Consider the following 13,858-nt stretch of genomic DNA (forward strand, 5'->3'; position numbering starts at 1 on the left):
GATCAGGGAAATGCAAATCAAGACAACTTTAAGATAGCATTTTTCTTAATGGTTAAATGCTATATGTGAATTATAAGCATAAGCGTCTGTTGTGTGTATGTACAAATCTATATATTTTGTTATTAAAATCACTTATTTTAATACAGCCACAGACTGGGGATGACTGTGCATGTGGAGTTTGGGTGCACCACACAGTTAAAGCTGAGAAAGGGGGCTCAGGAACCTTTAGTTGCCGAGGCCTCTAGAACTTGGGAGACTGAAGCCTAAGAGCAGGAGAAGGGGTTCAGAAGACAGCAGTTGTGAAGCAGGGAAAAGATCATCACCTTCATCCGCCTACAAGAGAACTGGACGTTTAGTGAAGATACAAATGGGCATTGTTCCCCCCCCGAGTTCAGCTTCCTTTTCTGCCTCTCTGAATTCCATTATCTTTCTGCGTGTTTAATTTCCTGCTTGACAGTTTTTCCTTGCGGTCTTATACTTTTCTCTACAAAACAGAAAAGCACAGAGACATGTGGACTGCAAAATGTGTGTGCCCAATAAAACTATTCCAGGATGACTCCAGCCTAACTTGCTCAGTAATGAAATCCCTGTTCTGTGCCCATGGTCTTTCCAAAACCAAAACACAGCCATTAGTTTCTGTCCACTGAATTCAGCAGGGACACTTGGACATTAAATTTAGTGTGAAACCTCACCTCTTCATCTAAAAATGATTAATGTGCTATTTTTATTTTGAAACTTTAATTGATGCATAACAACAGTATACACATGGAATGAGGTACCAGATCATGCATAATACCTGTACATGCTACATAATGTTCAAATCAAGTTAAACATGCTTACCACCTTAAATATTCATCATTTTTTCATGACAATACTTCCTAACTCCTCCCTTCTACCTTTTAAAAAATGCACAGTACATTATTGCAATCTACCGATACTTCATATTTTGAACTTAATGAGAATTTAAAAAAACATATAAAATTTAAAAACTTGTAGGGAGTACTTAAAGTAAGCAGATTTATTGCTCATATTAGGAAAGAAAACATATAAAATTAATGATCTACAGTCCAATATTAAGAAACTATATGAGTACAGAGAAAAATCGTAACTAAAAATCAACAGAAGAAAAATGGTTTTAAGAAAAGCTAAAGTTAAAACGGAAACAACAAAGAAGATCAATGAGGGGAAATTTAGCTAATTTTGGTTTTCAGAGCAAAACATATTCAGGACTCAGTATTATAAGGAGATATATTTTTATCTAATTTGTCCATTATCACAATCTCAACAATTTTTTGAAGAAATTGACAAGATAATTCTAAGATTTAAATAAAAGTAAAGAGTTCCGAGGTTCAGAAACAATTTTATGTGAGAAGATGAAAATATTCATGCTTCTAGCTTATAGAATTACAGTATCATTTTTGTACTGGTATTAGAGCCAACTGGTCAAGAGCAGACATAGAGAATCAGGTAACAGAGCAACATGAGTCTTGCCTCTGATTATCAAGAGATCTCATCTATGTGTTGGGCTGACAAGGATTATTATTATTTTTAGCAAATTACACCTATTTAAGTAAACATATTATAGACAATAGATAAATCTGAACAGCTATTTCATTCCAAATAAAACATACGTTAATACTAAGTATTAAAAGTTCTAGAAGAAACTTTGAATGTTAGATTGGGTGATAGATTTTAGGCAGGACACAAGTATTAACCATAAAAAATTAAAAACTTATATATAGTATTTTATCAAAATTAAAATTTCCTGCTTCTCAAAAGATACCATTAAGAAAATGAATGGGCCAGTTATACTCTGGAAATTATATTTGTAGCACTTATGTTTCACTGAGGACTTATAGTCTGAATATATTAAAAATTCATATAAATCAGCATTGAAAAGATGAAAAGCCCAATAAAATTTACCAAAAGGCTTGAGCTCACACTTCTGAAGAAGATGTATGCCTGTCCAATAAGCACATGAACACCTAGTTAACATCAGTAGCCACCAACTTAAAACACCTAATGAGACAGTTCTTCACACCCACTGAACTGACCATAATTTAGCCAAAAAGTTAAAATCGGCTGTAACTTCAAAGCCAGTCACAAAGACTAGGAACACTAATATTGGTTGGACTGTCTAGAAACCTGAGCTTACATAAGCAGTGTGTTGCCCATGAGTGTGTGAAACAGCATTAACACCAGACAGGCATTTCTACACAATAACAGACCCACCCACACCAACTCCATGACCATGCAGATCCACCACTATGTATCCAGTGAAGAAAAATGGAAACACAACTCCACATAAGACTTCTGAAAAAATGTATATTGCCCTATTAAAAACAGCCCTCAACTGTCAACACCAGTAATGTGCTCCAGGCAGAGTGGATAAATGAGATGAGAATTATTCTTCAAAAGGAATACTGTTCTAAACACCAAAAACAAAAGGAAGAACAGTTACAAAAGTGATCATCACAGTGTCATAGGCCGGTCTTACAGAACTCTGTTGGGTGACAGAAGGTGAGTACGAGTATTTATATTCTGAATCCATTTCTAGGAACCACGAGAAAGGTAAATGTAATCCTGCAAACTCTGTGTAGAGAACATGACTAAAGAACATTTGTAGGTGATGGAAATGTATATTTTGCCCAAACTCCTGAGGTAAACAACATATGTATGCATCTTATCCTATGTATGCCAGTCGTTCCTCATGAAAGCCTGAGGGGTGCTTGCCTTTGCTTAATTTTCTCTTCCGAAATTTCGTCTTCCTATGGCAGATGCTAAGACAAGGTCCTGACATCTACAATGCCTGGGGCTACAATCCTCACTGGTTTCCTTCAGCTGTACACATTGGTAAATCCATATCGCAGCTGGGCAGATGTTCCGGAAGTCTCACCGATGATTCGACAAGGTGAATCCAATTGCTCAGAGCCACAGATTAAATGACATGCAGTTTATACTCACATGTAGAACTCCTAGGCAAAACCCACTCACACTGCCTTTCTATAATGAGCGAACAAGGGAATAAATGAATAAATGAATGAGTAAAGAGACCATTCAACCTGTAAAGTGGATAAAGTGCTGCAAAGCAGACACAAAAGGTATAGAAAAGAAAAACTGATTATCCAGTGTGAGTGGGTTAGAAGGAAGGATGCTCAGAGAACTGCACCAGACTGGCTTGGAAGCAAACGGAGGACATAATTTCGGTCCTAAAGCATGCAGTTAGGTATCAGAAGTTATTGCTTTCTGTTGGGCTTGCCAGCCCTCTTCTTATTATCTATGCCTGGTCTTTTAATCAAGGATCCCCAAAAGCACAAGAAGTACCCCTTGGGGAAAGCATCTCTCTCTTCTCAGTAGGAAATTCCATTATGACACAAAACCAGGATGCTACCACATACACAAGCCATCTCCATTACCTAGTCCTGCCACAGGTGGGTGCTATGGAGTTCTAAAGTTTCTAGTCTTCTGATAGAATGCTGCAGTGTTTCTGGGGACCACTTCCCCATCCCCTCATAGAACTGATCACTGACACTGCAAAGAGTGCACAGAGTAAGAGCAACCCTCATCATAGAGCAGAAAGGAAGAGAACAGGTACCACTGCAGGCAGGCACTGAGAGGTGGTACCCAGTCAAGCATTAGCTAGGTGGAGAAGTAAGATGTGTGTTCTATTCTCCGTGTGTGTGTGTGTGTGTGTGTGTGTGTGTGTGTGTGTGTGTGCGCGCGCATGCGTGTGTTTACTTCGTGACATCAGAGATATGCACCAAGAGGGCAAGAAACACTTTCTGTGAAGACTGTGGCCTCAAAAGCTACTTCCCTCCCTGAAAAATTACTGTCTCTAGCCACAAGATCCAAGACAAGCTATTCATTTATTTATTCAAAGAACTCAATGAGCTGTAAAGATTGACATTTAAACTATCAACACTATATTCCATGTGACAATGTTATTAAATATTAGATCTGATTTATGGAAAGGATTAGTCGTTTGGCAATCCAGATCAGCATGGCACTGCCCAGACACTGGGTTATGTTGGATGTCACTTGCTCGAGCTGATTGAACTAAAGAAAAAATATATATTCCCGCCAGCAACATTAAAGTCTAGCTTCATGAGACATAGCTATTATCATATAAATTTGAACCACTTGGAAGCTCAATTCTGCATTTCGTAATCCCTCTGATTGATAATTTTTAATAGTTTAAGAGTCAAAAAATAAGACCACACATCTAAATAACCTTTGCTATGACACATGGAAGGATGGATAAGATTGAAAATGGAAGCTAGGCATAAAGCTTGCTAGTGTGGCATGCAAGTGGAAAGGAATTGAAAGTACTGTACGTGAAGTGCAAACACATTAAGGGAATGGAATGGAGGGCTAGCCTGGGCGAACAGGCAACATTGGCTTAGTGACTGCTCCACTCTTGTCTGTGTGACGTTGGGCAGTCACCCTTTCTTAGGTTAAAGTCCCATTTTTACATTTTGGAGACAGTGAAAGTCAATTAGCCTATTTAGGATGTAAACAACAGTGTGTGTAAGTCATTTGGCACCGTGCCTGGTGCTCAGAGAGTGTGCAAGGGATGCCAAGGTGAGATTATACCAGGCTAGCACAAAATTTGGTTATAGTATAGTGAGGGAGAAGTTCTTATATCACCTGAGATGGACCGAAAAGAACAACAACAAAAAAAAAGCACACAGTGAACAAGTTACTAGAAGGTGCAAAGGCAAAGGCAGAGCCAGCCACTAGAGGTACCCAGGAGACCCTGAATGGTGCAGAGCTAGATGAGGAACTATGAGATGTGGCTGTAAACAGCACAATGGTGTAAAACTAAATTATGAACTAGCCAAAGGGTTTGTGAACTACTACATGGTATAGGGTTGTGCTGGATAGTTTTATGTCAACTGGATGCAAGTTAAAGTCATCTAAGATGAGGGAACCTCAATTAAGAAATTGCTTCCATAGATGGGGCCGTAAGCAAACCTATAAGGCATTTTCTTAACTAGTGATTGATGGGGGGGGGCATCCTATTGAAATGGTACCATCCCTGGGCTGGTGGTCTTGGGTTCTATAAGAAAACAGGCTGAGTAAGGCATGAGGAGCATGCCAGTAAAGAGAACCCCTCCACAGCCTCTGTATTGGTTCCTGCCTCCAGTTTCCTGCCCTATTTGAGTTCCTGTTCTGGCTTCCTTCAGCGATGGACTACAATGTAGAAGTGAAGTCAAATAATCCCATTCCTCCCCAGGTGAATTTTTGTCATTGCAGCAACAGAAGCCCTAATTTAGACAAGGGTTAAAACATGAATTGCTGAGTAGTGCACAGAGGATGAATTGCTGAAGGCACCAATGAGCTTTTGGGTGGTGCAGCACAGATGATGAGCCACTCGAGGAACTTATGAGCTCTCCAATGGTGTAGAGATAGATTACAGCACTTTCTAGGCCCCCATAAACTTCCAGATCATGCAGAATATGGATGATGAGTAACTAGCAGTGCCTATGAACAACTGAATGATACACAGCTCTGCTTGAGCCAACAGCCAGGAATTTCTTTGGTAAAGTAATGGATAATAATTATTTTAGGCTTTAAAAGCCATATGGTCTCTATCAACTCTGCTCAATTAGCAAGATATAAGACAGAAATGGAATGTAAATGAATGGGTGGAGACATCTTCTAGTAACATTTTATTTACAAAAATATATATTTGGATTATAACCATATGGCATGGATTTGCCAATCTTTGATGAGTCTTTATGGTTTCTTACATTTTTTCTTTAGTTTTGAGAATTTCATATATGTGTATGATGAAATATGATCATAATAATATAGCCACATTTCCTCCTTCCAACTCCCTGTATTCTCCATAACATGCCTCCCTCCCAACTTCATGTATCTTCTTTTTTCACAACCCACTAGGTAAATCCATGGATATGGAGCATTCCCTGGAGCATGGGAAATCTACTAGAGGCTACATCCTCAATAAATAGTGATCCTTTTTCCCCCAGCAACTATCCATTGCCAATAGGTTCTTAGTCAAGGGCTTTGTTTTGGAGACCATCTGCCCACCTACACTGGAATTGTCATCAGCTTGATAGATCTTGTGATGATTGAAATAGTCTAGAACTATTGCCCCTGTCTAGAACACAACACTTCCCAGCACCTTGCCCTAACCCTCCAGTCTTTGTGAGGACTCTACTGTCATCTTCCCTGATCCTTGGTGGTGGTGAGGGGGGGTGGTTATGGGCAAATTAACTGTGAGGTGGAATGCTGGGTGCAGAAGGGCTTTTATGCAGGGAAGAGTGGGTGACTTTGGTAGGAATCAGGAGGTAAAAAAATAGGCATAATTCAAAGGAAGGAGATGTGAAAAGCCACATAGAAGTCTACTATCATGCATCCCAAATCAAAGAAAAAATAAGTCAGATGAATAGTAGAACAATAAACAGAACAATGTGAAAAGAAGAAAGAGGGAAGAATAATGCAGGCTAAAGGATTAAGCATGGATGGTACAGTGGGATAGGGGAGGGGAGGGCATGGCAAATGGATGAGCCAAAACTAAGGATGTGTGGGGGAAAAAAAAACTTAAGGAAATGAACTAATTAGTAAACTAATTTCAAAATACAACCTAAAAAAGAATTTCAACAAAATTACCCTGCATGTGCAGATAATGGCGACCACTTAGTCTTCCATTGGTCTGCTAAGAATGTGTGGTTGAGAAGAGTGAAGACTGCCTCACCCCCTCTCCCTGCCACACATCCTTCAGGACCAGAGGACTCCCTTCCAGGAGAAGGCTATCAAGACATAAGCCAAAATTGAACCATGTTTTCCCTGCTCTTTCATCGGAGAAATCTAGGGCTTATAACCTGCCAACAGAGAGTAGGCACTGTGGGCTTAATTCATCTGCCACTGCTCCTGCAGACAGCAAACAAATGACTCATTCAGGAAGAGGGCCATTTTATTGAGATGACTGGCAGTTTTGCAAAATATAAGCATTGTAGTCTTTTCATAAATAAAAATATTCCTTCTCTTTCTGAATGGTTCCTTGCTGTCTTACTTGCAGCCCAGAACAGCCTGTGTTCTTCCTTGTCTGAGCAGTATTGGGCACGAAGCAATAGAACTCAGTTGCAGGGCAACCAGGACATAACTTTTCCAGCTCTGCTACTGTAGAAAAGGGATTTCTTCTTTCTAAGCAATATCCTAGGCAAGCTGGTTTCAGGCCATTAAAAGCTGCAGTACTTCCAAATAAAAAACAATAGCACTTCTCCAGCTTTGCCCAGATACTAAGGTCCTTGACTTTAGTAGCAATTAGATATGGCTCCACTTTTGCACACTGTCTGGAAATGGCGCCAGAGTCACCAAAGAGCAACTGGAAATTAGAAGTGTGATTGTCCTTCTGTGGCTAATGGCATCTCCAGAAAAAGTCCCTTGGAAGGCATCTCTTAGTTAACCTCTGCAGAGCTATCTACAGGTAGGCATCTCTTAGCTTTACAGGGCAGTCTGCAGGGCACAGTAGCAAGCAGGTTCCGAATGGCGTTTGGAGAGGCTGCTCTTCTAAGGGAGGCTGGGCTGCAGCCCATGTCTTCCGACTTGTCAATTCTCCTTACGGAGTTATACTTATGACATTAGGGACACAGTCTGCACTTAGAGCATAACCAGAGGTAGCCTGGTCTGCTGTCGCCTAACGACCCATAAGGTTACCAAATACATCTTCATGCAGGGAGGGATAGCTCCATGGTGCAGAGAGGGAGCTTTTCGGTCCAGACCTTGCACACGAACCAGTGAAGGGGAAAGATCTGGTAGGGAATTGGAGCTCTTTTCCAATTAAAAAAAAAAAAGTAACATTCTTCATTTTCTGGTAATACTAAAAACTCACTTTTATGACCCTGACTATAAAAGCTTGAACATTTATTTGTTCAGTGCTGGCAGACAATCCCCCCCACTTGGAGATTCAAATGCAAGCAGTGTGTGTGGGAGGGGGAGTTGTGACTCTGAAGCCAGATTAGAGTTTATAAAATGATGTCATAGTAGAATAAAGATTCCAAAAGAATGACGATGTTCTGTATCTTGAAACAATGAGCTTGGATAAGGACTCTTTATTTTTATCTTTAACTGTTTGTTTTTATTTTATACTGCTTTACTCATGAGCAAGAACAATGGACTAGGGCTGACTAAGCCCGGGGAGAGGCATCTCCCCAATGACCCATCTCCAGATCTGTCCCCTCCCAGAGGGATTAATGGTATGTATTGGTTGTCCCGACACCGAAGCAGGCATACAGACTAAACAGGAAAGGACGGGCACGTCTGGAGCCAGACTGGACTTGATTTTGTATGGATTTATCTGGATGAGCAGAGAGATGCATAGAATGATATTAATCATGTACCTTGCTTTAGGATATCTGTTCGTGATTCTTTTTGATAACTGAGTCCTTTACTACCTAATATTGTGTGACATGAAAATATAAAAAAAAATAAAACCTCTGCTTATCCAACAGCTAATGGTGACTCTGACTTACTCCAACAGTAACAACTTCTCTCCTTCCTTCTCCCCATGTCTCCCATCGGCAGAATCACCATGGTGACTCTTGTATTTTATCATTACTTTGGATGTGTATCTCAGAGTGCTTTATACATTTTTTTTAAAATGGGGTGATGGTATGTTATTTTCTATTAGTTGACCCAGACGAAATGGCCTATAATGCATTTTTGTTCAATATTACACTGTGAAGATTCATCTATACCTTTCGAGGCAACTGTAGTTCATCCTTTTTATTGCAGATGTTTTTCTTCATGTTATGGGTCCTTTGGATTGTTTCCAGGGTTTGCACCAATGTTACCATGGCCTTTTCTGTCTCGAGGAGTTTGTGGGGATATTAATTTTTGGTCGATACACAGACGTGGAGTTGCTGGACCACAGAATACATGGCATCTCATTCTATAGCAGAATGGCAAACCCTTTTCCAAAGGGGTTGTATTGAGTACAACCCCACCAACAATTAAGCACCTGTTACACTGCATCTTCTCTCCCACCTCTCATTCTGCACCAGGCTAATTGGTGTAAAATGATATATCGTTATGATCTTAATTTGCATTTCATAAAACACTAACGACTTTAAGCATCTCTCCCTGTGATTATTGGCCATATGTGTTGCTTCTCTGGGAAACGCCTGTGTAAGACTTTTGCCCAGTTTTCACTAAATTGATTGGGCTTTCCTTTTTGGTTTGTAGAAGTCCATCATGTATTCTTTTTATACATCATATGTTCTTGATACTCATCATATATGACTACAAGTGTTGTAACTATTCCATCCTTAATGTCTCCTGATAACTAGCTACCTTTTCTTTCTAAGAAGTACTAAATGTAGTGCTATTTTACTGAGTCTTTGTAAGATCGTCTGTGAGAACTGACTCTTCCTGAGATACAGAGGCCAAGAAAAGGAACTCCAAGCTGCTCACTTAGGCCTCATACTCACAAAAAAAGGCAGTTAGTCAACTTTGTATTCATTATCTCCAAATGAAGTCACCTGCCACCACAAACTGGATGTTACGGATATAAGAGAACCTAGGAGCACACAGCTGGAGCATCTAGTATAGTGCAGTAGGAATTAAGAAGGGCTAATCTTGTAAGCATGATAATGGCACAGTTACATAACATTTTATTATTCTGGTTAAATATAAAACTTAAAAAAAATCCACCACATATGTTATAGAATCTTAAGTCCCTGCAAATAGATGTGTAAGAATGTATTCCCAGTTAGGATCCATCACACACTGAGGTCATGAAACAAAAACCACATTCTGCCAGGACATACTAAGCTTCCCACGCAGAGCTGAGACCTCTCCTTTTGGATGTCCTAGGCTTCCCCTGGGATGGGGCTGGAAGGGTTGAGGGTGTGGTGCTAATCTCACGAAGAGTATAACAATGTCAATAAGTGGCCACGGAAATTTGTCCAAGTTCAGTTCACATCCTTGGCACCGTGCAGCGTGGCCAGAAGGTTTCTGAATCACCAAGAAGAGGATTACAGTATTTGTGTGTGTGTGTGTGTGTGTGTGTGTGTGTGTGTGTGTGTGTTGGGGTGATAGCAGAATTTTTCAGGTAGGGAGGGGAGAGAGAGAGAAGGATAAAAAGTAATAGTGAGGCCGCTGGGCAGCAAGACTGTAGTATTGTCCTGGGGCCACTCACAGTTTGTAACTGACCTTAGGGACAGTGGCTGCCCCACGCTAGGATTTTTGGACAGAAGGATGCCAACGGTAACAGCAGCAGTCACAAGACACCTGCATTTATCACACCACTTTTCTTCCAGCAAGCTTTAAAAGTCACAGACTAGCACACGGCAATGAATTTCAGTCCTTAGTCTGGATGCCAAGGAGACAAAGAGTCTGAGTCTAACCATAGCGAGACTCTGTGTCTCCGACCTTCACTGAATGATATAGCAACTCTCGGCGGAAGTCATTGTAGGAACCTGGCTAAACAAAGGAACAATGTCTGACAAACTACTCAAGACAGTAACTGTCCTGGTTAGATTTTATCATTAGCTTGACACAACCTAGTGATACCTGGGGAAAAGGAACCTCTATTAAGGAATTGCCACCAATAGATTGTCCTGTGGCATTGTGCTGTGAGGATATTTTCTTGATTGGCAACTTAAATAGGAGGACCCAGCTCACTGTGGATGCTGCCATCCCTGGGCAGGTGTGTCTGGGTTACATAAGAAAACTGGCTGCGCATGCCAGGGAAGCGAGTCAATAGGCAGCATCGCTTTAGTTTCTGCTTTAGTTCCTGCCTTCTGCTTCCTGCCTGACATCCCCCAAAGACAGACTGTAACCAGGAATCCGGAGATGAAAAACAACAAAAACAGCCCTCCATTTCCAAGCAGCTTTTGGCCATGGTGTTTATAACAACAACAGAAAGCAGAAAGGCAAACCAGAAGATGATAGGCTTTCTCTGACCTTCTACTCTGGCTCTGGCCTCTTCCCTCTCCAGTACAGGCTCCATCGCAGAACCACTGTCCTTCCTACCATCCGCAAAAGACCCCTTCTTCATAGTACAGCCCAAAGATGTTCTCCGATCATCTCTGCCCCATGTGGCCTTCCCTGTGTTAGCATCTCGGGACATGTGCCATGGGTACATCTGTCCCAAAGGTGCTCATTGTTCACTTGAAGCTCTGTTTTCACCAAGTGCTTTCAGCTGTAAGGAGCAGGTTCATGGTGCCACAAGATGAACGGCAAATGTGGAGAGAGGCGCGAGGCTCTGTTTTAACCTCTCTGCCCTCCCCTGACCAACTTTCCCACAGAAACCTAAACAGCATCTACTGCACAGCTCCTCTGCTTCTACAGCTAAGAGTGGGCATCAATTTGAGCAATAACAGGATGGATTGCCTACAAGCAGATGCCTCTGGGAAGATATCTCTGGTCTAATACATGATACAATTCATAGCCTCTCTCCCAGTTCTTGCACCCTGATCCCAGTTGTGCCTACCTTTCTGATGCCTTCTGAAGGACTGGATACACAGTTGTCGGCACCTCCATTCTTGCTTATGGTCCGCCAGAGCTCAGCAAAAGTGCTGTCCTGCTCCAGGGGATTGGTACCCTTGGCTCTGAAGTACTCGTATACAGCAGAATCCCGCACGGTGCCATAAGACATCTCCAGTTGCTTGGACAGGTCCTGAAACGTCCTGAAAGGCAGAGAGAGAGAGTAACACATTGGTACTTGCTGCATATTATACATTGTAAGGATAAAACGGCCTGCAAGCCCCTCCTGAGTTCTAAGTCCTACAATGACCCATTAACCACATTCATCACACCCAGCATCCAAATGTCTCAGCCTGGAGCCCAGCTTCCACATATCACAGCTACGTTTCCTCAGTAAGATGACCGAGCATATAAAACCAGGTATTGTATTGAGATCAAAGGATGAAACAATAAGTAAGAAATAATTCCTGTCATCAGCAAGCTTTGAGTCTAGCTACAGAAATATACATAAAGGCAGGAAATCACAGCATAACAGAGTCAGGGCAGCATAAAACACAAATTACTGGTGTTTCTGCCCTGCACATCAAAAAGCTGAGCGGGCAGGATGGATGATGCAGATGACTAGTCCTGAGTTACTTTGGCACCAACACACACTACAACGCTGAATCAATTAATAGATGTCCTCTCCAAAACTTGCAGATATGCTGGAGTTCCAGCCAATTAATGACACTGAGCACCTAGTAACCAATTTGAGTGGTTCTAGTAAGACACGGGTTAGAAGGCCAGAGTGTCTCAGGAAGTCCCCTTAGCAACCTGGAAACAGACAACTAAACAGGGCTCAGAGAAAAAGGCTTCTTTCTGAAAAGAGAAATGCATATACTTCTCGACTTTCTGCTTTGTATGGTAGCAAAGCCATCCTGAACTGAAAATGCCACTAAGCTGAACATGTGCTTCATACACCTGCCTAACCCTACTGTGTCTATATCACCCATGTTATCATACATGGAATACCGTGAATAAAATATGAAATATCTGCTACTTATTTAATATGTGTATGTGTGTATGCTAGAGCACCCATATATAAACCTGGCAACACAGCACCCTATAGAGGATCAATTTAAATCCACGGGATCACCTGGCCCACTTGGAGATCCAGTCATTGCTGCCACCCAGTTCCACAAGAGAGAATCTTTCCATATATCACTAGCCCAGGAAGAGATCCAAACTCAACATTTAAAATACAGCTTTTAGTGCTTGTTATTTTCACCCCATTAGATCATCAAAGACACTTTAGTTGAGCCACTGCTAAGTCAGGAATCCTCAGCAGGAAGGATGAATTAGTCCAGTACTCTTGTTTGCTATTTGAAAAGTCGTGCCTATCACGGCAGTTAGAATGCCATATACCAGCCCAATTTACAGAATTTTAAAAGTCCCAATGGGAATTCAAGCTTTCTCTCCAAGGTCTGACCAGATCACCTTTTATCTATTTTTCTTCTGAAATTCTCAGTATCTCCTTTATCAACCAATACCAATAACTGTACCTCTTATCAAATCTTTCACCAGATTTGATAAGAGGTACAGTTATTGGTACAGGTTGACCAGGAAGAGTCAACCCAACTGTCTTATTTTGTTTTTCTATGATGCAATACACAACATGACCAAAAGGAGACTGGAAAGGAATGCATTTATATCATCTTACAGCTTAAAAGCTAACATGAAGAGAAGATCAGGAACCTGAAGACAGAAACTGAAGCAGAGACCTTGGGGGCATGTTGCTTACTAGCTTGTACAACCCAGGACCACCTGGCCCTGGGATGGAACCAGCCCTAGTAGATGGAACCCTTCCACATCAAGCATTAATCAAGAAAATCCCCCACTGCCTTCCCTACAAACAATCTGACAGGGGGCACTTTCTTTGTTGAGTGGCTGTCTTCCTAAATCTTCCAAACTTGTGCCAATTTGACAAGACACTTACCAACACACCAACCAATCTTGCTAGGCTGGCTGATCTGTACAATTTCTGTCTTTGGTTCATATCCAGTGATTTTCCCTGTCCCTACTTAGCACCATTACCAACCTGAAAATAAGAGATGCCACCCATAGCTATTAGGCTATGGCTCTTCTTTTTGCTGGGAACCCCTTTATCCCAGTCATGTACCTGTAGACTTCTACAAATCTAGCTGTAAAGTCATCCTTAGCCCAGGACTCCCTATGCTGTCTCCACAGCTTGAAGATTAGCTGCTTGTTTTGTTTTTAGGCCCTACCATCACTAATAAGATGGGCCTGGGCAAGTTTACTGATATCTTTGTGCCTCAGTTTCCAAACCTTAAGATAAGGGCTAGGGGTTGAGCCTGCAGCAGTGGGTTCTTATTGAGGATTAAGGAGGATTTATGCTCAGGACAAA

General features: G+C 41.4%; 1 protein-coding gene across 2 annotated transcripts in view; it reads right to left on the reverse strand.

Annotated features, from left to right (window-relative positions):
- Positions 1-13,858, reverse strand: part of Grid1 (glutamate ionotropic receptor delta type subunit 1) — a 762,418-nt gene that overhangs the window by 41,400 nt on the left and 707,160 nt on the right. For both annotated transcript variants that reach the window (XM_013346867.2, XM_026779664.1), the window contains exon 13: positions 11,462-11,657. In XM_013346867.2, the coding sequence (XP_013202321.2) occupies positions 11,462-11,657 (196 nt within the window). The remainder of the gene's footprint in view (positions 1-11,461; positions 11,658-13,858) is intronic.

The sequence above is a fragment of the Microtus ochrogaster genome, chromosome 6 (genome assembly GCF_000317375.1).
Source record: "Microtus ochrogaster isolate Prairie Vole_2 chromosome 6, MicOch1.0, whole genome shotgun sequence".
Lineage (NCBI taxonomy): Eukaryota > Metazoa > Chordata > Mammalia > Rodentia > Cricetidae > Microtus > Microtus ochrogaster.